Consider the following 26659-nt stretch of genomic DNA (forward strand, 5'->3'; position numbering starts at 1 on the left):
TACTTTACACTGCGCACATAACAATTCGAAAAGTGCATAAAAGTTTATCATTCCCGAGATCGTCTTTCCAGGGTCCAAGATAATCCTGGAGACAAGGGATGTAATGCTACACAAGGGATAGTTAGAGCAGTGCTCCTCAAACTTTTTTTGATCAAGGTACACCTACCAAATCAAGAAATTTCAGAGGTACACCAAATAAATAAAAAAGTTTTTTTCATATTAATTTATTATTAAAGTTAATTTGACACGATTTTATTTTTAAATTTTTAGCAAAAACACATTTTGTTTAATGCGAAATGTGAGCCTATTTCCGGGTTGACCAATTTGAGTGTGTCCAAACACTTGTTTGCGCATCTGGATTATCTCAATTATAAAAGTTATTTTTCATAATATTTTTTTGACAATCTATGTATGTGATTATAATCCAGTAATCGGACCTCACATACTAATAAAAGAGTTTCTGATAAATAAATAGCTTGTTTTCATCTCACAATAGATTTCTAGAAGTTCTAGTAATTAAAAAACAATGTTTCTAAATTTGTTCATATATATATGGAACTTCCAAGAATTTGAATGGTGTGGTTGTCAATGATGGGTAGAATTGGTGAATGTTACACGTGTGTAAAGTTATCACTAAAACAAGTCTATGACGGTCGTCAGCCCTGTAAATACCCAGACTTCCATATTCTTCTTCATCTTTGATGAGAAGTCAAAAAAAGAATAATTTGTTGAGCAATTGTTGATAAAGCTGCTCTGATCTCTTCTTTAATCGTCGGCGTTCTTTTTATTTATTTAATAGAAGTCAGGGTGGAAAATTCTAATTCACACAAGTCGTGACCAATGGTAAAATACTTGCAATAGCAGGCTTTGAAAGCAGTGGATATTTATTTTTTTATATGCAGCCAAAAATGTGCAACTCTGTTTCAGAAAATTTCAGTTTTAATGTTCGATCAGTATTTTTTCCACGGCTACTCATCAGTATTTTTTCCACGGCAACTAATCACCACAGTACACCAGGGTACCGCGGCACACACTTCAAGGAATACTGAGTTAGAAGAAAAAAGGATATCCTTAAACTTGTTGTCTACTTGCTGTCGAATAAATATTTATTAGGTTAGAAAGTTTAACGGGCAACTTAAAGTACCTTCATAGCTACGTTTCTGTGAACTTTTCTAAAGAGCTATTAAAACTATTCAAATATGTCGTCTTGACTACCTCCGTGCCATTACATAATGGTAAGAGTGTTGGACTACCACGTTGGAGGTCTCGAGTTCGATTCCAAGGGGGCTCAAATTAATAATATGTGTTTTTTCACTCTTAAATTTATGTAGTACCATCCAGGACTAGTATTTTAAAAGCAGGACTTATCTTTCTACCTTGTATTGTACACACTAGTTAGTATTGACTTGCATACCCCGCTGTCAGTACTAGGTACATTTAAAGTATTCATTTCATTCATTTTATGAATGCATAGGACACTGCATCATATAAACTCAGTGTTATGTTGATAGTTACTTATATGACGGCAAGGTGATCACTTCTGCGCTTCATGTACCAGGGTAATATCAAATAAATATAAGATTTAAAAATCACTGATATTTAGTTTCATCCCCCACGGGTATCGAACCCGGGACCTTCAGCGCGGTAGCTAAATGTCCTAACCATCACACTACAAAGGGGGACTAGTAAGTATTGACTTACATGCCCCGCTGATAATGATAAAATGTTTAAAAGCATAAGTAATGATTTTTATATATCTTTGATTACGAAAAACTTTGTTTTATTGATTAAATACCGATTCATAGCATTTTGTATAGATAGGTCCGAATGGAAACCAAGAGCTTCTATACCAGACTGAAGAATGTGGTGCTTTCAAAATCCTGAAAAAACTTTATATGATTGACAGCATACCGATGTATAGCATTTTGCATGGATAGGTCCGAATAGAAACCAAGAGCTTCTATACTAGATTTGGGAATGTCGTTGGAGCTTTAAGAAGCTTTGAAGAGACTCACCTGATCTCGGCGGGGACGAGTTCTCCGGTGGGGACACGCAGCAGACCTGCGCGGAGGAGTCGCGCCGGCCGCCGAGGCGCTGCCGGAGAGTGCTCTCCTCCAGCTGCTCGCGGACCATGTCGTCCCAGCCGTTGCCGCCCGACCACACCAGCCCCACCTGGTGGGACAGGATCGGCAGGTTGCACACGAAGCATATTGCCGTCATCGTCCTGGTGGAAACACACACGGTTTAGTAATGCAATCTTTGATTAAGAAAAATCGTGGGCAATATATGTATACTGTCAGAACATATCGCTCACTCCTTTAAAGTACATCATAAATAAAAAATCGGTTATGTCGGAATGCCCAGAAAATGAACTATATCCCAGCAAAAGCGGCATATTTTTTACTTAATATTTACCCGCTACAGGGCAGAAAGTGTTCTTTTTGCATTTTGAAGAAAATGTATTGTTTAATTATTTTTTAAATATACTAAATATTTTTCAAAAAGAGGAAAAACCTTCAGGTTTTACCTAAAAGGATCTGTTGCAAAGTTAAAAGATCAATAAGTGGCTTGATAGTTATTTTTAATACATTGTGTTATATTTTTAAACTTTAAAAACGTTCTCCTGAAGAATCAAGTTTTTTGATTTATGACGTTCTTGAAAGGAGTGAGCGATATGAGATATCATGAACAAGTCAATTAACTCTACTCGATCAACATAACATGCAATACATGCAGTGACGTGCATAATATTTATACATATTACCAGTGCTTACCCTACTTTAGTGAACGAAAATTTAAACTGTTATAATGAAGGAAATCTGCTTTTAACTTTAAATTTGATGTATTTATTTAGGACATCTTTCAGCGACTAAAAATAGGTATTGAATTTCCATACTGGATATTTTTTTGAAAGTTAAGTATTATATATATATATATATATATATATATATATATATATATATATATATATATATATATATATATATATATATATATATATATATATATATATATATATATATATATATATATATATATATATATATATGTATATATTTATATATTTATATTTATATATATATATATATATATATATATATATATATATATATATATATATATATATATATATATATATACATATTATCAGTGCTTACCCTACTTTAGTGAACAAAAATTTAAACTGTTATAATGAAAGAAATCTGCTTTTAACTTTTAATTTGATGTATTTTTTTAGGACATCTTTCAGCGACTAAAAAAAGGTATTGAATTTCCATACTGGATATTTTTTTGAAAGTTAAGTATTATATATATATATATATATATATATATATATATATATATATATATATATATATATATATACATATATATATATATATATATACATATATATATATTTATATATATATTTATATATATATATAAATATATATATATATATATATATATATATATAAATATATATATATATATATTTATATATTTATATATATAAGGTGTCAATTTAATCGTAAGTACAACTTCTAAAATTTGAGTAGTGTAGTTGTCAATCATGGTAATAATGGTGAATGTTACATATCGCTCACTCCTTTCAAGATTTATATATATATATATATATATATATATGTATATATTTATATATTTATATATATATATATATATATATATATATATATATATATATATATATATATATATATATATATATATATATACATATTATCAGTGCTTACCCTACTTTAGTGAACAAAAATTTAAACTGTTATAATGAAAGAAATCTGCTTTTAACTTTTAATTTGATGTATTTTTTTAGGACATCTTTCAGCGACTAAAAAAAGGTATTGAATTTCCATACTGGATATTTTTTTGAAAGTTAAGTATATATATATATATATATATATATATATATATATATATATATATATATATATATATACATATATATATACATATATATATATATATATATATATATATATATATATATATATATATATATATATATATATATATATATATATATATATATATATATATATATATATATATATATATATATATATATATATATATATATATATATATATATATATATATATTTATATATTTATATATATAAGGTGTCAATTTAATCGTAAGTACAACTTCTAAAATTTGAGTAGTGTAGTTGTCAATCATGGTAATAATGGTGAATGTTACATATCGCTCACTCCTTTCAAGAACGTCATAAATAAAAAATTGTCAATTTTCAGTTGTGCATGTTTTCGGAATGCCCAGAAAATGTACTATATCCCAGCAAAAGCGGCATATTTTTAACCTAATATTTACCTGCTACAGGGCAGAAAGTGTTGTTTTTGCATTTTGAAGAAAAGGTATTGTTTAATAATTTTTTTAAATATACTAAATATTTTTCAAATGGAGAAAAAACCTTCAGGTTTTACCTAAAAAGATCTGTTGCACAGTAAAAAGCTCGATACGTGGCTTGATATTTATTTTTGATATATTGTATTATATTTTAAAACTTTAAAAACGTTCTCCTGAGAAATTAAGTTTTTTGATTTATGACGTTCTTGAAAGGAGTAAGCGATATGTGTAAATTGAGATATGATGTAATATGAGATTATAAACCCTTTAAATACCTCGACTTTGTCTAGGATAATATCATAAAGAAACACTTATTCGTGACTACCGGTTTCGAAATAATCATTTCATCATCAGGTCATTAAAATGTCAGTCTATTTCAGGTCGTAAGTCGTGTTAGTACTACTCCATATTCTTCTAAATCTTTGTTGCGAAATCAATATTCACATTCATTGATTGACAGGACAAAAAGACGTAAACACAATAAGATTAATAGGCGTATGAGCGTCGCTTCCGATTTCCCCATGTTGCGGTTTCCTATATCCTTTGAATATGACGGCAACTAATGACGTCACGGGGTCCGGGTGGAATGGCGATTAGTCACAGAAACTGTCATTGCTCATTTTCCGTTATCGATGGTTATTTGAGCAGTACAGTTGGCCGTTTAGTTAGTAGGTTAGTTTAGTATAAGCTGATGTATCTATATGAATTTCTGATTGATAATGAAAAGCCAATTGCCATGGGTATATCAATTGTGTTTATCAAGTATTACCGATCGCTTTGAAATATTAACAAAACGTTTCATTTAAATACACAGATAAAAACGTAAATGTTCTTTTGTTCAAAATCTTAAATCTCTTCTACCTGAGGTTGTGTTTTTACTTTTGAAAAGGAAAAATGTGTTTTTTTTTAAAAATCATTTTTCCGTTATGGCAGCGCCATCTGTTAAACGTAACAGCAAAACACACAATATAAAAAAATGCTCGTGGTGAACCGCTTGCTTCTTGACAGTTTCAATGTTTTTTATTGCATTGATGCATAGATTTCTACCATTTTCATTGCTTCACAAACATTATGAAAATAAACATATAAGAAATGTGTGCTTTCTATTTTATTTATATTTCATTTAACCACACTGAGCCACAGCAATGTGTGGTCAAGTACAACTAGCATTAATAAATATTTAAAAAATCTATTTTACCTATTTTTGGTTGTGTTCGTCAATAGTATTCAATAAGTCGTGTTTAGTTTCAGATGTTTTTCTTGTTTGAAAAGCACAAATTTAGAATTGAATTAACTTTAACTTTCAGAAATTTCGTTTACCAATAGGCGCTATAGTTTTTTGTCGTAAGAACTACCATTTGAAATATAATGATTTAAAAAATTGCAAGAGTTTCGATGATTTTCTTACAAAACAAAATTTGAAATTTCCACAAATTCGTTTAATCGTAAAATAATTTCCACTTATAAAACGCTTAAAAACGAAATGTGAAAAAAATACACAAAATGTCATTGAATTACAGAATCCTTTGAATAAAATCTATAAAAAAGTCTTGATTTTGCTATCACGAGGAAACTTACACCATTTAAAAAATCCAATCTCTATTCTTTTGACAAAATATTGACCATTCTTACTTGATTTCATTCCTTTGTAAAAAAAACTATTACAGTAGAATTGTTTTTGTGGGGTAATTTACATACGTACTTTTTGCAGTAATGAAAAGAAGATTTTTATTGAGCAGAAACTCTTATATTAATAGATTTATATTATCCACTGACACTTCGTGATGGAATTGCATTTAAATATATTATTAGATTAAAACCAATATTTTTAGCTTTTCCACTTTATTTTTATTCGACCAGCGACCGGGTTTGATGGTGTCTGATGATCCAGTCTGATGATGACGGTAACGACGAAACCCAGTCACTGGTCAAATAAAAATAAAGTGGAAAAGCTAAAAATGTTTGGTTTTAATCTAATAATATACTCTTATATTAGTATGTGTGGTCCGAATCCTGGATTATAATCACATACATGAGAAACGCCAGAACCAGAAGAAATTTGTATTATTTTATCTTATAATTTGACCAGTTAATTTATTTACAACATTTTGAGTGTGTCCAAATATTTTGTTAGAGTTATTATTCATTTATTTCTCACATTTCATCAAAGAAAAAGAAGAATATGGAAGTCTGGGCATTTACGGGGCTGACGAACGTCATAGGCTGGTTTAAGTTTTCACTTTACACATTCACCAATTCTACCCATTATTGTCAACCACACTACTCCAATTCTTTTCATCTCACCAATAGATGTCTCTAGTGATGTTCTAGTGATTCAAGGACAAGATTTCTAAATTGGTTCAAATATGTGTAGAACTTCCAAGAATTTGAGTAGTGTGGTTGTCAATAATGTGTAGAGTTGGTGAATGTTACACGTGTGTAAATTGATAACTTAAACCAGCCTATGACGGTCGTCAGCCCCGTAAATGCCCAGACTTCCATATTCTTCTTCATCTTTAATGAGATGTCAAAAAAATTATAATATAATAATATATTGTTTCGATTGTTGAATTTGAATATCGTTTCCTAATACATGTATGTCATTCAGATATACTATGTACAATAAGTGTGTTTGTATTGTATATACTGCCTATATGTATTTTTTGTACATAATAAATTCACCGCTCATATGATTATGACATGGATTTGTACTCTAAAACACATCATCGCCGACACCGGCATGTGTTATGTATTCCAAAGGGTTGTATGTAATTAGGAATAGGGGTCGTCTGACTGCTCTAATGGCTGATATTGAGTCCAAAGGGTTGAGGGATGAGAAGGCTCTATTTAACAATTTATCGGTTACTTCGGTAGGTAAAATAAGATATTATTTACCAAAATTTAACAAATTCGGAACTATAGGTACCTACCGATATTTACCGCTAAACTTAGGAAAATGACAACTTTTGATCTGGTGAAAACACCAGTTTCTTTTGTAATACATGTTAGTTAATACTGCTGAATGCAATTCACACAATAATGCTGAATGCAATACAAAACATAATAATGCTGAATGCACAAGTATCATAATAGATTACGAAACATTTATAAAATATCTACTTTTGTCTGTTAAAACCTTGCCAATTTTCAATTTCAATTTCAATTTTCAATTTATTTAATAAAAAAATAATATATACATTACAAACAATATTCAAGGCGTATATATTATAATAAAAGTAAGCAATAAGACTTAAAGGTGTAGAAGAATCCCGCTTCGGAAAACTCCTTCGGACACATGGAACAGATCAATATCCAATATGATATTGTTCAACATAGCGGTAGCTCTTCCTACAGGCATAACCATCGGCAGGTTGGTCCTGTGTATAGGAATGTGAAACAATCTATGCCGACGCTGTCTTAGGTAACTATCGGGAACATACAGACCAATGCTCTGGATAATTTCAGGATTATCGATCATACCGCACAACAATCGATAAAAATGCGTAATCAAATACACATTCCTTCTAGTCTCTAAACTATTGTAGCCAAGCATACCCTGGAGAAACTGGGTCGGGTAGAGCCAAGGATAATAGCCGTACTCTCTCATGTAGAGATACCTCAAAAACTTCTTTTGGACTTTCTCTACCATAAGAGAGTACTTAGGGATTTTAGGGATTAATGTAGCTTAAAGTATGGCTAATAATAACAATTTACTTTGATGATACCATTATATATCGAAGTGAAGAATAGAATTGGCAAAACAAGGTTGAAAATATACTAGTAAATGCCTAGGCATATACATTTTTTACAATAAAAATATAACTTTGTTTTAAAATCACTATAAATTTGTTTTAAAATTACTAATTATAGTGGTTTTAAAACAAAGTTACATTTTGATTATAAAATGGAGAATAACAAAGTTTGTGCTTCAAATATAAATTATGTATAGAATTTACTACATAAACCCCGATGATGACAAGGTTCTTGTCGAAACCGGTTGGATAAAAAAGTGGTTAAAACAAAATTGTTTGATTTTATAAAGTTTATAAAATGTGCCACAAAGTATCTGCAAAAAACATTCATGAAAAAAAGTATATATTTTTCTTTATATTTGTTGAAAAATCATTAAAAAATATTTATTATAATAAATTGTTTGTAACATTTGTGAGTGTATCCAAATACTTTATGACAAATCGTGGTTTTCTACACCAAATGTCAATTTGAGATCAAAAGCGACAATATGAGAGACCATGGAACCATCCAGACTTCCTCATATTGCACTGCACGGCCAAACTCAAGAAAGACCACCAAAGAGATGGATTGACCGCTGAGAATTGATATCGCAGGAGGCTAATCTCCCTTAAAAACAGGCCACAAGGCCTACATAAAAAAGAAGAAGAAGAAGATGATAAAAAAAAAAAAAAACTTTTATTATAGTTTAAATGTTTGACGGTTTTTGAAATTAACTATTGTACTTAGTTCTAATTATAAATTGTAAACATTTCATGATGTTTTTGTTTGCATTCGGCAAATGAAACCCATGACTGAATTTATAACCGACTTTATGTTAAAGCGTTATAAAGTTACTATGAGCTGTAGAGGGATATAGCCGAGCTCAACAGTAGTGTATTTCTGGATTTATTACGAAAAAGGCTTTGCTCACAAAATAGGGGTTTGTGTTCGTTAAATTACAATTTGTTTTCGTTTAGTACAAAATTTAAAGCCCGTAATTTACAAACGGTCAAAACGTACTACGGTTATCAGAAATATTTGCAATTCTACTGGAAATAAGACGAGGTACATGGATTAAAAAAGCAATTTAAAATACCTTTTTTTATTAATAGCTTATATTTATATTTTATTTTGATTTTTGGTATTGTAAAAATATTGAAAATTTAGTTTTTCTTTTTGAAAAGCAAGAATACTATTGCTAAAGGTGTAGAAGAATCCCACTTCGGAGAACTCCTTCAGACACATGGAACAGATCAATATCCAATGGGATATTGTTCAATATAGCGGTAGCTCTTCCCACAGGCATAACCATCGGTAGGTTGGTCCTGTATATAGGAATGTGAAACAATCTTTGCCGACGCTGTCTTAGGTAACTATCGGGAACATACAGACCAATACTCCGGATAATTTCAGGATTATCGTTCATACCGCGCAACAATCGATAAAAATGCGTAATCAAAAATTAAATTAGATTATCTATGAAATTCATAATAAGATTTGCCAAAGTTTTCAGCGAGTTTCTCATTTTATTATTATTATCATTCACAAAGATAAATCTGGAAAATATTTAAATTAAAAGTAAATATAAAAGCCTCAACATAAACCAATCTCAAAGCTCATAATTCAGAAACGGATTATCTTTCATTTTTCCCATGATCAAAGCTTTCACTTTTACTGAATAAAGTTCTCAATAACAAGGATTTTCTTTGATACAAGTAATTGATATTCATTTCATGATTCCCGCCTTGCTTTAAAGATAACGGTGTAAATTTCAGGTAATTTCATCGCACAAAAGGCGTAAAATTAAAACAATACCTTGTTTTACGACAAATAAAATATCTGACTTACTCGCAGCTTGGAATAAGTACTGAATTACACGTGTATAATACAAATGGTTTAATAGTTTTTTTTATAAATTCAACACGTTAACTACAAATAAATTTGTATCGTTGATATACTATGATAAATTAAAAATATTTAAAAAATATATTTTTTTATGTTTTTCACAGATACTTTGTGGCACATTTTATAAACTTTACAAAATAAAAAACTTTGGTTTTAACCACTTTTTTTTGTTTTTTTTTTTCCCCAACCGGTTTCGACAAGAACCTTGTCATCATCAGGGTTTAACATGTACTAATTCTGAAACATTGAAATACTCATAGTTAGGTGTGGGCGGTTGGAGAAAAAGTGTACCAATAAAAAAATGGTTAAAAACAAAGTAGTTTATATTATAAAATTCATATTTGTTTTTTTTTTAATGATTTATATAATATATTAAACAGTTTTTACACAGCCTCGCACTGTTGTGACTCAGTCTGGTGAAATGCAAAAGAAAGAGAAAGAAAATAAGCATTTTTTATATGGTTAATTTAACAGTGCTTGTAAATGAATGACGACATTTTAAATACTTGAAAAAAATAAATAAAAATGCTTAATGACAATAGCCGTCAAGAAGTACACTGTCCACCATGTGATGCAGATATTTGAATGATGATGTTAGAAAAAAATGCAAACCTGAGATAAGATCATAACATTATCGGTAAGATTAAAAAAAGAGTATTGAGATGGTTTAAGCGTATTAATCGAATGCGTGAAGAATGAACGGTAAAATAAATTCATGTGACGAATTTGGTTAGATATAGGAGTAAAGGAAGACTGAGGAAAACTTAGCATGATTCGGTATTTCGAATGCTTGTCGGAATAATCGGCGGGTATGCATGACGAGATGCATAAATGTGGAAGAGGCAAATATTGTTTGCAAAGAAGATTGGTGTGTCGTTTACGTTATTCTCTATTACAATTACGTTATTATCTCTGTCTAACCCTATGTTAAGGTAAACAATTTAAAAACATTAATTTAAAAGCTTAAAGCGTATATTTGTTTATTGATTGATTTGGAGTATAATATGTATAATATGTTTCATTTATAAAATCTGTGTTTGATTTAAAAATTAACACAAAAAGTACATTCGTTTCTCGATTTTTTTCTTACATACTCGTATGTTTGTAACATCATATTGATAAAACATTCGATTACAACTTACCAATGAAAATAGAACGTAACGACATTTACGACTTGTGCAATAGCCTGGGAATTTTATTTAACAGTTCCATAAAACTATTATGTACCATTAAAGAAACGCAATGTCCCTTTAACGCGTTTTATATTCAATTAAATTCCTCATTCAATCGCCCAAATATTGAAGATGTCCCGCGACTAGTCGAATTTTGTATGTATCGATTAGGAATTGAATTACATTCAAGTACAATTATGGAAGGAAGACTAAGTATAAACAGGGCTTTAAACCCATCACAGGCTGGTTTAAGTGGTCACTTTATAAACGTGTAATATTTATCATTTTACCCATGATTATCAACTTCAATACTCAAAAATTTGAAACTCATATAAATATCATTGTCGTTACTGACATCATCATACAGCGGAAAGATTGACAAAATTGTTTTTAATTTTATTATTATTCTATTGTTTATGTAAATAATACACAAATAGTAAAATAATGGATGTGAAAAAACTCCAAATTTGTTGTAAATTTTACTTGTTAAATACTGATTCCTTCATTTAAAATATTTTATTTAGCATCGTTGTTTGAAAGATTTGTAATTTGAAAGTGATTACCTAAACCAGCCTATGATGGTCGTCAGCCCCGTAAATGCCCAGACTTCCATATTCTTCTTCATTTTTGATGAGATGTCAAAAAATAATATGATTTGTAATATTTTAAAAACTTCGCATGCATTGTAAAATCATACACAAAAGCGATGTGTTCTCTTAGTATTCTTACTTTTTTATTTGACCAGATAGAACCACGGTAATGCCTGACCGATCATGGTAAAAAAATGTTTTTTTTTCAATAGGATGCTAGAAAACATATTTTTATTTTTTAATTCATGAAAATATGATATGAGTCTGAAATGGATTTAAAAAAAAAAAAAAGAATAACCTGCAAAGCCTCTATTGAAGACTTGTCAGGGGAAGGTAAATGTAAAAAATACATCACAAACAGCCAGACCAATTGAAAATAAATATTTCTTAAATTTATTTTGCACTTGGCGGGAATCGCACCCGCGACGCCAGTTTCGTAGTCAAGTGTCTACCTAACTACGTCACGGTACCTATCACAAATTACTTTAATAAAATCGAAATAAATATAATAAAAATATTGTTATGGTATCCCAAGATGAATCAGGTACGAATAAAAAATATCAAATTTCAATGAAACTTTATGCATATAAAATTTCTTGAAAAAATGCGATTAATATCGTCTTGAGAATGAAAAATAACAAATAAATATTTTGTTACTTATTCTTATCTCTTTTTTGCACATCATCCTTCCCATGATTGTCAAATAAAACCGTTTTTAAGGTATCATTTTACTCTCTGGATTTATCGGATACGGTACCATATTCATTACAGCCGAACGTGTTTACCTGTTTTTAAAAGACAAAGAAGTGATGGAAAAAATAGGCAAAAATATAATTTTAATAGGAAAAAAATTACTAACGAACTCCCCATCACGTCGCTTACAAATATGTCTTTACAAATCATCAACGCTTCTTCTACATTCATGCATCTCGTTATACATAATCGCCGATTATTTCGATTCCTGTTCTGAGACATACTTAAGTATTTTAAATACTTAATCATGTCTAGCTTTTTTAGGTCTTCCTCTGGATCTATTTTTTAAATATGTACATTCACCTCGTAATTTTTTAAACTGTTTTTTCTTCACTAATTTGATTCACATGCCCAAATCATCTCAACACACCTTTCTCAATTTCATTGGTAATGCTCATCTCACATTTTCATTCTTCCCTTTTATCACCATTCAAACATCTACCAATTTTGTTGCTCTTTAGTCTAAGAGATTGCATTTCAGCTGAATACAGTCTCCTTCCATCCTTCTTTTGCCATCTCCATGCTTCACTGGGTTGGAATCAGGACTTGTGTACCGCCGGTTCAGCCAATGAATATTTTGATCCTTCTTTTTCCGATTCCATCTTTCATTTCCATACGTACATTAGGGTTGGAAGCTGGACTTCTTTTACAAATTTTAAGTGTGTCCAAATACTTGTTCGCAAATCTGGATTATCTCCAATTAAAGGGGTTATTTTCATACTATTTTTTGACATCTCATCAAAGATGAAGAAAAATATGAACACTATTTACCAATAGATGTCTCTAGTGAAGTTCTAGTGATTAAAAGAACAATGTTTCAAAATTGGTTTACGTTTAAAGAACTTCCGAGAATTTGAGTAGTGTGGTTGTCACTAATGGGTATAATTGGGGAATGTATCACGTATGTAATGTGATAACTTAAACCAGCCTATGACGGTCGTCAGCCCCGTAAATGCCCAGACTTCCATATTCTTCTTCATCTTTGATAAGATGTCAAAAAATAATATGAAAATAACTCCTGTAATTGGAGATAATCCAGATTTTGTGAACAAGTATTTGGACACACTCAAAATGTTGTAAATAAATAAATCTATTATAATTTATTTTTAAGCAAAATTATGACTTGTTGAACTTAATATTCAGACGGGTCTTTCGCTTCCCCATAAGTATGTGAAATCACCACCGTACACTGATACTTTGATGAGATGTCAAAAAATAAAAGGACTTCTTTTTGTACTGCCAGTTTTGCCAATTCAGTCCTACGATGAGTATAATTTATGAAGAGCAAAACATCCTCAAGATGAGATGAATCTGTTATAACGATTTCCCCATTGGTTCCTCACCCCTGGCCTTCGGCCTTTGTGATGGCAACAATAGAACCTTCTCCCCAAGGCTTCGCACAGGGATGCTGATATGTTGACGTTGATTAATCATCCCTGCCTAAGGAAAGGGATGTAAAGGACTGAAATAAAGCTACACGAAGGTAGAAAAAAAACCTGGATAATCTTCCTGATTTAACATAAATTCTTTTGAAATCTCTAATTTCAATATTAAAATTTTAGTTTGCATTCCTATTATTTAAATTCGCGGGTCCAAATACTTGTTCAAAAATTTGAGTAGTGTGGTTGTTGACAATGATTGTTCATGGATAGGATGGTGAATGTTGAACGTGTACCTATAAAGTGATCTTTTATCCAATCTTATCCGGTCTTAAGCCCAGAATATGCTCAGACTTCCAAAATTTTCTTCATCTTTATTGCAATGTCAAAAATGATGTAAAAATTAAATATTTAAAAACATTTCATAATTTGGAATTTTCAAATATCTTGGGATCGGTATAATAGTATGATCTAAGCATGTGAATTAACCTAGAAATTTGCATTTAATTTATCTAAAAAAAAAGTAGTGTTTCGGCTTTGAATCTTTACCGGAAATAAGCAATAAAAGAACGTATATACGAACATTGGTATATAAAAAACGGATGGACAGGCGCCGTGGCATAGTTGAGTAGACGCTCGACTGCGAAACTGGCGTCGCGGGTTCGATTCCCGCCAATTGCAAAATGAATCTAAAAATATTTATTTTCGATTGGTCCGGGTATTTGTGGTGTATTTTTCACATTTAACTTCCCCGTCCTAACTATCCTACCTGCAGACAAGCCTCTAAAAGTAGAGGCTTTGCGAGATATTTATTTAAAAAATATCATCAGATTTAAATAAATAATAATATTTTACCTGAATAAAGGAGACTTAGACATAAGTGACCAACCTATGACAGGTCGTAATCCCTGTAAATACCTAGATTTCCACATTCTTCTTCATTTATGTTGAGATGCCAATATCTATTTTTTCCCACTAAACATCCAACGCCTGGCCAGGTACGACTAGTGTTATGATAAAATTTTAAAAAGAGGATTTTTCACATTTTCAGCATTCAATTAAGAAATTTATTTTGTATTATTTTTATCATGGTTAAATTTATGTTGCGATTGAGCTTTCAAGTTTACTTAATACCAAACAGTACAATGTAAATAAAAGGCTTTTGATGATGAACCGAAAATAAACATGGATACATTCACTCCGGTCATCCGGATGGATGATATAGCCTTTGGGCATTTGGAAATACTCGACCTTTCATCCTCTTTCACGCAATAATAACTTTTAGATGGAAATGTTTTATGTTTAATACTTTTAAATAAATCCAAATACAATAAAAATAATAATAAAAAAGTGGTTAAAACAAAGTTGTTTAATTTTATAAAGTTTTCCAAGTACAATCATTCACAAATAAATAGAATAAAAAAAACACTTTTATAAGGCATAATGTTTTAATAGTAATTATAACATAAATGTGTAATTAATAAATTGGCTTTATTATTTTTAATGTAACTATTTTTGTTTGTGTAATGTTATGTTTAATATTGTTAATGAAACTTTTTTTATTACATATTTTTTTAAATTTAAAGCTGTACAATTTCCGAATAAATAATATAAAATAAAAAACAATGTGTTTGGAATTTATCAATATACACGTCTAGTTTAAATAAAAACTACAGATGTTCTTATCAACGCAACGAGCGGAAATACTGTTTTAGAAGATATAAGTTAATGCCAAATCAATAAATATGTAATATCATGATTTTTTTTAAACATTAAATAAAACGAAAAATCAACAACTTGCTGTACCCGGCTACGTGTTGCTGTGGCTCAGCCTAGTTAAATGAAAAAAAAAGCTACATCTCACAATGCTTGTGAAGGAATGAAAATATTAATAAAAACCTTTGAAACATCAATGCAAACGAGAACATTAAGAATGGGAAGTGACAGGAGCTGTCAGGAAACATGATGTACGCCAGGAGCAATATGTAGTATAGCGTGTGTTGCTGTATCTTTCAACAGATGGCGCTGCCATTGGGGACAAAAAAAAAATTAATCACTGGGAAAAAGACGTGCTACCGGTGTATACAAATACACGCACGTAGCTGTGGCAAAATTTCAAAGCAACCCGGGAATAACTTTGTGAGACTTCAAATTTTGACCAAATGAGAAATGCAATTTAATTTATACAGATTGTATGTACGCATTTGAGCGAATATTCATTTGAATTTATTCAATTCCTTTGTTTTGTATTTAAATGCATAATTTACTTATATTGCAATATGTAAAACATTCATCGTTCACTTTGTGTAAAACCACTCAAAAACTTATTTACCATTACCGGTTTCACATTAACCATTCCCTCATCAGGTCATAGAGTTGACCTAACAAGAGAACAGTTATTTCGAAACAAGTATTCATGAAATCGATTCAAGTGAGTTTTTAAGTGGTACCCAAAGTGAACGATGAGTGGTGAGGAGAATGTAATTCAATTTCAACTAACTATACGAATAAATTTATTTCTAAGCAAAATTATGACTTGTTAAACTTAATATTCAAACGAGTCTCTCGCTTAACCCCATAGGTATGTGAAATCACCACCGCACACTGATATTTGTGGGAATGTATGCCACGAATCCCTTTAAATCTCCCGTAAGGGTGTAAGGATGCGATATCGAAGGGTAGGTAACCACATATTACGGGAATTTATCTGGTAAGAGGGGTGACCGATGGGGGTAGTTTTTACTTCTGACATCTTTATGAACGCACGTGATAAAATTTTACTTGGTATGCATCTTAAACTTTTTACTAAAGAAAATATAAACAATTTATGCTCCAAGCATTTCAAATTTAATGGTGAAATACAAGTATTCAATATTTACATGCGTAGTGTTGGTATTTTTGTATTTATAGGGCGCTTGTGCACTGCACCGAATTTTACTATCCGGCAGTCCATTTTTTTTTAAATAAAAGCGACTACGACAGTTTGGCGTGATCGAGTTCACGAGCACCGTGATCACGCACCGATCGTGCGCACCGATACGAAGAAAGACGGTCAGAAACAGAAGCCAATCCAAGACTATCACCGTTTTATCATGCTAACCGGACTGCCAGACGGCAAAATTCCGTGTAATGCCATAACAAGTCGAAACAATTATCACTTTTTAAAAAAAAAAAATAAAATACAATTTAGTAGACTATATTTTAGTATTCAGATTGAATATATAAATATTAATAGACAAACTAAATAACTTTCTAACCATCACGCCGTTACCCCGCAGGGTAGGCAGAGAGAATAGAACGCCACACCAATCTGTATTTGTAAACAATCTTAGCCTCTTCCACTTTCATGCATCTTTTCATACATACCCGCCGATTATTTTGACTCCTGACCTGACCGCTTTCAAGTATTTGACATACCTGATCATACCAAGTTTTTATAGGTCTTTCTCTGCTCTTTTTTCCAAATTTATACACAGCGTGGTTCGCTATTTAATTTACATCAATTTATAAAAGATGTATACACATATGCTAGGTACTTTTCATGTGTTAGTTATTTTGTAATTTTGTGTACTTTTTATGAATCATTAGAAAAAGCTACATACACCACAAGTTTCTTACTGAAGGCAGCACTGTCAGCTGAAATTCCATATATATTTGTAATATACATATTTATTAATAAATGTGTAATTTATATCTGAAGCACTAATATCGTGATTTTCAATTTTATTATTAAAATGCAACTTTGTTTTAAAATCACTATAAATATTTAATTATAAATTAATTATAATGTTTACTGGTTTCGAAGCTGATTAAGAAGCGAATAGTTTCGAAACCGATAGACATTGTAATTAACTAATAATAAAATACTTATAGTGATTTTAAAATAAGATTACATTCTTATTAAATATATATATATATATATATATATATATATATATATATATATATATATATATATATATATATATATATATATATATATATATATATTATATATATATATATAAATACATATATATATATATATATATATATATATATATATATATATATATATATATATATATATATATATATATATATATATATATATATATATATATATATATATAAATATATATATATATATATATATTTATATATATATATATATATATATATATATATATATATATATATATATATATATATATATATATATATATATATATATATATATATATATATATATATATATATATATATATATATATATATATATATATATATATATATATATATATATATATATATATATATACATATATATATATATAAATGTGTTTGTAAACTTAGATCAGACCTAATACTCAACGTGTAACCCTTAATAGTATATTTGCGTGTAAGTTGACATCAAATGTTTCCAACTTGTTGGTAATGTAACTACGCGCTTAAATGCTCAGAGAGGCAGAATTAATACGCGGAAAATATTTTTATACGGAGCAAAGTAACCGCTTTAAATTTTCCTTACGGAAAACCGAATTACTTTATTTTCTCATAATTTGTCCCGGCCACAAAATTGAGTTAGGGTAATTTCATTTCTTAGCCTTTTTGGAATGGCGGTGTATGTTATAACAACCCCATCTTATCATGATCATCGGATTATAATTCCAAGGGCGGTTTAATGTGAAAAAATGTTGTGTGATTACATTTTAAATTATATTTTTTATAAAGCTTTGGTTATTAAGGTTGATTTAATCTTATTTCTATTGAGAAGACAATGTAAAAAGTTAATTATTTATTTTTATTCGTATTTAATGATATGAATGATGAACGTTTTTTTGCATATGTAAGCTTAACGACTGATGAAATCGTCACTTATTGGTGGTATAAATAATTTTTCATTTAAATTATCCTTGAAAAATACCTACCACCCTTTTTTTAAATCTATTATGACATGTGTTTACATTGATACATTGAGAATCATTATCAAATAAAAATTAAACTTAATTAATCCGAAAAAATAGGCTATAAGAAATAAAGGTATTTCTTCAAACCCTTATCCGCACCCCAATGGTGCATAGGGCACTGCATATAAACGCAGTGTTATCTTGATCGTTAACACATGAAGGAAAGGTGATCAGCCCTCCGCTTCAGGTACAGTCCAGGGTGATATTGAATAAATATTAGAGTAAAAAAAATCACTTTAATTTATTTGACCCCCATGGGAATTGAACCCGGGACCTCCAGAATGGAAGCCGAGCGTGCTGACCATTACACTATGGAGGCGGACAAGTATTCACCGGAAAGGTATTTACCAAGTAAAATTTTAATAACAAAGATTTTTTAATCTCAGAGGTTTTTTAATTTTTTGTACTGATATTTATCGGTAAAATAAAACGGACGACTATTTAGCTTTTTCCGTGCTTATTTCATTTAATTTTTTATTACTAACGTCTGTTACTTGTTAAATAATATAAAAGTAGAAAAAAACTCTACGACTATTATTTGACTGAACGGTATTTAAATAACAGTAGAAGGTATCCTTTGTTCCAGTTCCGTTGAATAATATTAATAAAAAAAAACGAAAAAAAAACATAATGAATAGGTAGGAAGGAAGGTACTAAAGTAAAGTAAACGAATTCACTGTTATGGATTGTTTCGGTACTGTATTAAAATTCCAAAGGTTGTATTGAAAAAAAAGTATATTTAAAATCGGATGAAATTGGATTCAAATATTATCATTTTCAGTACCGGAATTCCAAATGTTACTGTCAATATTAAATGATTGGAAATTCCGGACTCATCGATACAAAATTGATAAAGAATTTGAAATTACGATTTAGCTTCCCAAGTTTCGAATTCCTGATAGTTGATTCAACGATACCGCATTAAATGCTTTCAAATCATTATTTACTTGAGAATACTCTTAACAGATGAGTATAAACTTAGTTACAAAGTTCTTAGATGAGCGGTCCCCAATGTAAGGTGCGCGTACCTTGAATAGTATGTAGAAAATTCTAAGGAAAACGCCATATTTATATTTAAAACACTGTATGTCCTCTCGCATTTTCTGCAATGACAATAATTAATGTTGAAAAGAGGACTACATACAATAGAATTTCATAAATTAATTCGGCAGTTCTTCTACGTCCTTCTTTCTTCCAATGCTGGAAAAAGGCGTCTTCCATATTTTTCCACTATTTCGGTTTGTTTCTGTTTGCAGCGTTTGTACAGTGACTAAATCGTCTGACCATCTTTTTCGAGGTCTTCCGATGCCTCTTTTATTCTAACAGTCTTAGAGTTCTTGCGTTGCATGTCGCAAAATTGTACTCAGTCATATATATATATATATATATATATATATATATATATATATATATATATATATATATATATATATATATATATATATATATATATATATATATATATATATATATATATATATATATATATATATATATATATATATATATATATATATATATATATATATATATATATATATATATATATATATATACATATATATATATATATATATATATATATATATATATATATATATATATATATATATATATATATATATATATATATATATATATATATATATTTATATTTATATGTATTTATATATATATATATATATATATATATATATATATATATATATATATATATATATATATATATATATATATATATATATATATATATATATATATATATATATTTATATATATATATATATAATCAAAGGGACAATCCAATCTTGATATATAAACATTTAAAATTACTGCCGGTACGTGGAATATTGTGGATGAGTATCATCGTTGAACAACAAACTAGACAAGAATATCGAAATCCTTTAGTATACAACTATGATACACGATTTACACACAACGAAGGTTTAATAGTCCTAAGAATTAACAATAAATATGGGAGTCAAACACTGTAATATATCATTCTGAACATTTTCAATTTGTTGCCGACGGATGTTAGAAGTCAAAATAAAATATGGAACAAAGGCAAAATAAAGGAATGGGTAAATGATCAAGAGTTAATTTTATGATAATTGTAAAACGTTTATTCTAATTTTTTTTCTCTTTTTTGTATCTATATTAGATTAAAAACGTTAAAAACAATAAAAATGTATAAAAAAAAGAACTCCACCAACCAGACACACAAGGTGGCTTGGTGGGTGTCTGCAAAAAAAGTTCTAAATATGTATAAATTGTGATTTTAATAAATGTATAAATTAAAAAAAATAGATGTTATTTTTAAATTTCACTAAATAAATCCCAATTTTTTTATCCTGCTTCATTTCCAAACACTAAATGCCTCTGATATTTTTTTTTATCAAAAATAAATAGATAAAATTAAGAAACAGCTTCTACCTGCCTTCATCCTTTAACTCTAAAATTTGAACTAAGCTTCACATACGGTGTTTAAAAATGATAAAGAATGCATCGATACACATGTGACTTAATTTAAAAAAATGTGGTATTTTCTAAGTGAAGTAAAAGTAATGATCAGTTTTTTTTAATCGGATATGCAGAGGGAATCATTTTTTCGGATTTAGGAATTTTTGAATTCTAAAATTACTTAACAAATTTAATCACATTTTCCCCTTTATATTAAATTAACAATATATTTATTTCAATTAAACAATAGGATGTGCGTATATTATTTGACAAAAATAAACACAATAATATAACTATAATGAAAATAGTAAAACTTTGCTAAACAACTTGATTATTTTGTGTGTGTTTAATGAGTGGGTGCAATTTATGATTATTTTTTTCATAAGGGTTCGCGTTCAAAAAAGTTTGGAGATCACTGTCCTGGATAATTCTCACAGTTAACTTGCTTGAACTTGTTGTGGAAACAGTAGCAGATTTTCTCCATAGAATCACAGTCAAAATGGCGGTCGAATTATACGGAGGCCTGCTTTATTACAATTCCAAAGATTTAATCTCAGATATAAACGTCGCGTGAAACAAGGAAAAGCGTCCTTAAAATTGAGGCGACCGTTTCATCAAATTAATGTAAGTGTCAAATAAAAAATGGGCGAATCATTTTCGGCGCCAAATTAAAATAAGGTTACAAGACTTGCGTATTGTTTTCATAATTATGTAAGTGAATCAGTTTGTTTCTCTGATGTAATCAAAGGACAATGGCACTCAAAAAAAATAAATAATAACTTTCAGGATTGTAGGACGATGTACAGGTACAATGGAATGTTGCAATTACGATTTTCAGATGGTGGCGTTTATTAAAAACAAAAATAACCTTTTTTATTTTACTTTTTATTATGAGGTCAAGGGATCTTACATCCCTTATGTCACTGCGACCATATTAGGTATATTTTGACCTCCCTCTGTATTATAGCTCACTCTCAAGACCTACGTGAGTCATGTAGCTCACGACCTGTCTTGGTGATAAGAGCTTCACCTTCTCGGAGTCTCTCTTCTGGCCCTCCAAGGATGCGACTTAATTTCCGAGCGAGTGTATCACAGTTATAGAGTATGTGGATAGGTGTTTCGTTATCATCCATACAAAGTCTGCAGACTAAGGAGTCATGTAGTCCAATTTTTAAAATATAAAAAACCACAGCAAGAAATTATTTATTTTAATGTGACGAAATTTTGTGTCAAGCTTGCAAAGGACAGAATTTAAAAGAGTCTTATGTCGATTCGCCTAAACTAGTTGAGAATGGTGAATATTACACATTTACAAAATGATCACTTCTTTTTTGATATCTCATCAAAGATGATGAAGAATATGGAAGTCTGGGCATTTACAGGGCCGACGACCGTCATAGGCTGGTTTAAGATAATGCAGATTTGTGAACAAGTATTTGACCACACTCAAAATGTTATAAAACAAAAGTTTTTCATGAAAAATAAACTGGAGTAATTGGGATTTCAATAACATTTAATTATTTCACTTTTTGTACAAAATATATGAAATTTAACTGGCATATTTCAAAAAAGGAATATTTTACGACCAACCAAATACACGTGTGGTTGCCAAAGAATGGTGAATGTTACACGTTTATAAAGTGATGAATTTAACAAGCCTATAACAGATCGCAATCTCTGTAAATGCCTGGACTTCCATATTCTCCTTCATCTTTGTTGATATATTAATAAAATAATATAAAAACTTGATAAAAATAATAAAAAGTGGAGCGAAATCCGAAATAAGTGAATAAATATTTGGACATAATCAAAATATTGTTGGAATCTATTTTTTTTTACCATTCAATAACAAATTTATAATTTTAAGCATCATACTGTATATCATAAATTTTAAAAACATGAAAAGAAATTGTCGAAATCGAGATCAAAGTAAAAAATATATCAGAATAAAATATTTATCATTTCCATTGAATGCATTAACAAAAATAATATCAAATTTTAAATAAATCTGTTAAAAGCGAGAAAGATTTCATAAAAAGCACGAGAGACATTTTCCGGGTGAATTATTTTTTGAGAGATAAAGAAGGTTTTTGCGTTGTCAAAAAATATGAAAGAGACAAAAACCTTTAGAAAATCATTTTTAGGGATGAAATTTAAAAGGTTTTTATATATTACGAGTATTTGTATATGTTAAGTAGGGTTAAACCCTCCTTAACATCAAATAAAATAAAATGTTAAAATCAATTCATTCATTTACTTATATTTTATTTCTATTATGTATCAACATACTGCTGTTATTAGTGAGTGAAAAGTACTTCTCTTGCAAAATAAAACGAGCACATTCATATATTTTTTTTTAAAGAACATAATTTAAATAAGGGAGTGAAAAATATCTGCTCTTTAAAAAGATAACATTTTCATTGTGCTCTTTTTTTCAAATAGTACGTTATTTAATATTAGAGCGAAAAATACATCTCCTTTAAAAAACTTACACATTCTTATTGCGTTTTTTTAAATAGTGCATTATTTCAATTGGAGTGCGAAAATACCTATCCTCTAAAAAAACTAATACATTCCTTTGGTATTCTTTTTCTAAATAGCGCATAATAAAATTGGATAAAAAAATACCTTACTTGTAAAAAAAACTAACACAACCTTATTGGATAACTTTTTAAAAATAGTTTATAATTTAAATGGACTATTTAAAAAAAATAAATATGAAATAAATGGAAATTGACTAAAAAAAGAAATTTTAGTTTAATATATTATATACCTGTAATATATGATTTTCTGACCGCAATGGCAGCGCCATACTTAAACATTGTCATGTCAGATAGCGTGGTTCTTGGCAGCTGCTATCACTTGTCATTTTAAATTTTTATGATTTCATTGTTGTTTCATAAATTTTATTTATTTTCATTGCCTCACAAGCATTTTGAAATTAAACGTTGGAAATGTGTCCTTTCTGTTTTCTTTCTTTACCATTTGACCAGACTGAGCCACAATAATGCTTGTTAGATATTATAAAAGGTTTGTCTTTTTAATAGTAAAAATGAACAAATCTGTATACTTAAGCGAATTTTCGAAAACACATAATTTTTAACGTTTTCCATTTAAACAGTAAGTATATGTACTGTTATCGCGACAGTTTTTTTAATCTCAGACAATATCGTTTTATCGAACTGAAAACTTAAAAGGATTTAAGAAAAAAATTTTTAATACTTTCAACCTCCTAGGACAACAAATCAAAGTCTATAAAAAGGATGTTTCTATGAATATTATAACAAATAAAACAGTTACCTTTTTGCTATATGGCTGTAAAATAGAAATGTAACAATATGCATATATAGAAATAAGAGTTTGTGTTATATTCATGCTTTAATCGTGCAAGGATCGTGCTATGTATGTATCATGCGGTAAAAATATACATGAGTGCATTAATTTAAAAATTATTTAAACAATATTAAAAATAACAACATTTTGAGTGTGTCCAAATACATGTTCACAAATATGAGTTTCTCCACTAGGTAGTTATGTTTACATTTCGACATTCAGATTTGTGAACAAGGGTTTGGACACACCGAAAATACTGTGAATGAAATAACTGGCCAAATTATTGGTTTCATAAAAAATAAATCATGTTTTCAGACGTCTCCTTAAATGTGAAAAAATCCGGAAAGATCTTGCATACATACGGAGTTATTTTAAGATTTTTTACATCTCAACATAGATGATGAAAGTTGTCAATGATGGGTAGAATGCTGAATGTTACACTGTATAAAGTAATCGCTTAACCAGCCTATGCCAGATCGTTAGCCCTGTAAATACTCACACTTTCATTTTCTTCTTCATCTTTGTTGAGATGTCAAAAATGTAATTTTTAACTACTTACCTGTGTATCTGAAATAAAGTACATTTTGTATCGAAAATCATTTCTTATTGTATTCTCGTTCTTAAGAAAAAAAATCAACCATATCCTCCTAAATTGATGTAAATAAGTATGTCGAAATTCTATTTGTGTGCAGATATATTATCGTACATTACTATTTGAAAGCTATTAGCTATGTTTTACGCTTGTGTAATTACTACTCAAATTACATACATATAACATCGAGTAAAATTTGAAAAACTTATTTTTATTTTACAACGAAAATATTCTAACATTTCTAAACCTATTTTTTACTAGGAGATTTTATTACAAATTTATAATATTTGATCATCAAAAATAAGGAAAAATCTTAATGATATAAAGTCAGTAATCGTAAATAAGTTCATAATTTTACTCACATAATGTCGGATGTGAAATATTATAACTTAAATTTGTGTATAAAAAGCATTGATAACTTTGCGGTATGGTAATATAACATTCTCCTTATCATTCATAGTTCACTTTATGTAATACCACTTAAAAATTGGTTTTTAAGTGGTATCACATAAAGTGAACGATGAATGATAAAGAGGGTGCTAATAATTTTGGCACATTATTTTTAAATTTCAAATTACGTGATTATGAAGTTGAAGCAATGAAAAATCTTTCATTGAAAGCTAAACTAGCAGTGCAAAATGGAGTCCTGGATCCCATCCTAATAATGTGTAGATTTAAAGCATGGTATGGATGTAAAGCAATTGATAAAATAATGATGAAAAAGACTTAATGCAGTCGAAATGCGATCACTTAGACGAATGTGTGGCCAAACGGTGTATGGTAGATGTTCGAATGATAAAGGAAAATATACGATTCTGATAAAAGCATTATCGGCAAAATTTAGAAATGTGTGTTGAGATGGTTTGAACATGTAGAATCGAATGAGTGAAGAAAGATCAGTACAATATATTTATGTGGCGAATATAGTTGGTAATAGAAGTAGTTGCAGACCGAAGGAAAACTGGCTTGGTCAGGAGGAAATAATCGGCGGATATGTATGAGGAGATGCATGAATGTGGAATGGCGAATATTGTTTGCAAATACAGATAAGTGTGGCATATTATTCTCACTGCCTACTCCTGCGGAAGCGTCGTGATAATTGGCAAGTAAATTTGCTTTGATTATCTAAAATCATGAATTAGTTTTTGGCAGCTTGAGAACCATAAAGAAAATAATAATTTAATATTTAAATAAATAATAATTCAACCCCCCTATAACGTTGAGATAGGTATTACGCCATCGGAAAGACCGTTGAAAGGGGTTAATGTTTTTATTATTATTTTTTTAACCAGCGGAATTAACTGAAATGAGTGATTTAATATTAAAATAAATATTTTTTTAACCCCCCTATACCGTTCTCTCGAATAATGCGGTACCTATCTCAACGTTATAGGGAGGTTAAGTGTATATATAATATGCCTACATC

The 26659-nt window shown here is 29.4% G+C and overlaps 1 protein-coding gene across 1 annotated transcript in view; it reads right to left on the reverse strand.

The window, feature by feature from the left end:
• Positions 1 to 26659, reverse strand: part of rsh (Rap GTPase activating protein radish) — a 212330-nt gene that overhangs the window by 183488 nt on the left and 2183 nt on the right. Inside the window, exon 2 of the mRNA XM_088268421.1 lies at positions 2016 to 2224. Coding sequence (XP_088124547.1) covers positions 2016 to 2224 — 209 coding nt within the window. The remainder of the gene's footprint in view (positions 1 to 2015; positions 2225 to 26659) is intronic.

Source organism: Brachycentrus maculatus, unplaced genomic scaffold (genome assembly GCF_059751285.1).
Source record: "Brachycentrus maculatus isolate JH-2025_06_01 unplaced genomic scaffold, ASM5975128v1 h1tg000323l, whole genome shotgun sequence".
Classification (NCBI taxonomy): domain Eukaryota; kingdom Metazoa; phylum Arthropoda; class Insecta; order Trichoptera; family Brachycentridae; genus Brachycentrus; species Brachycentrus maculatus.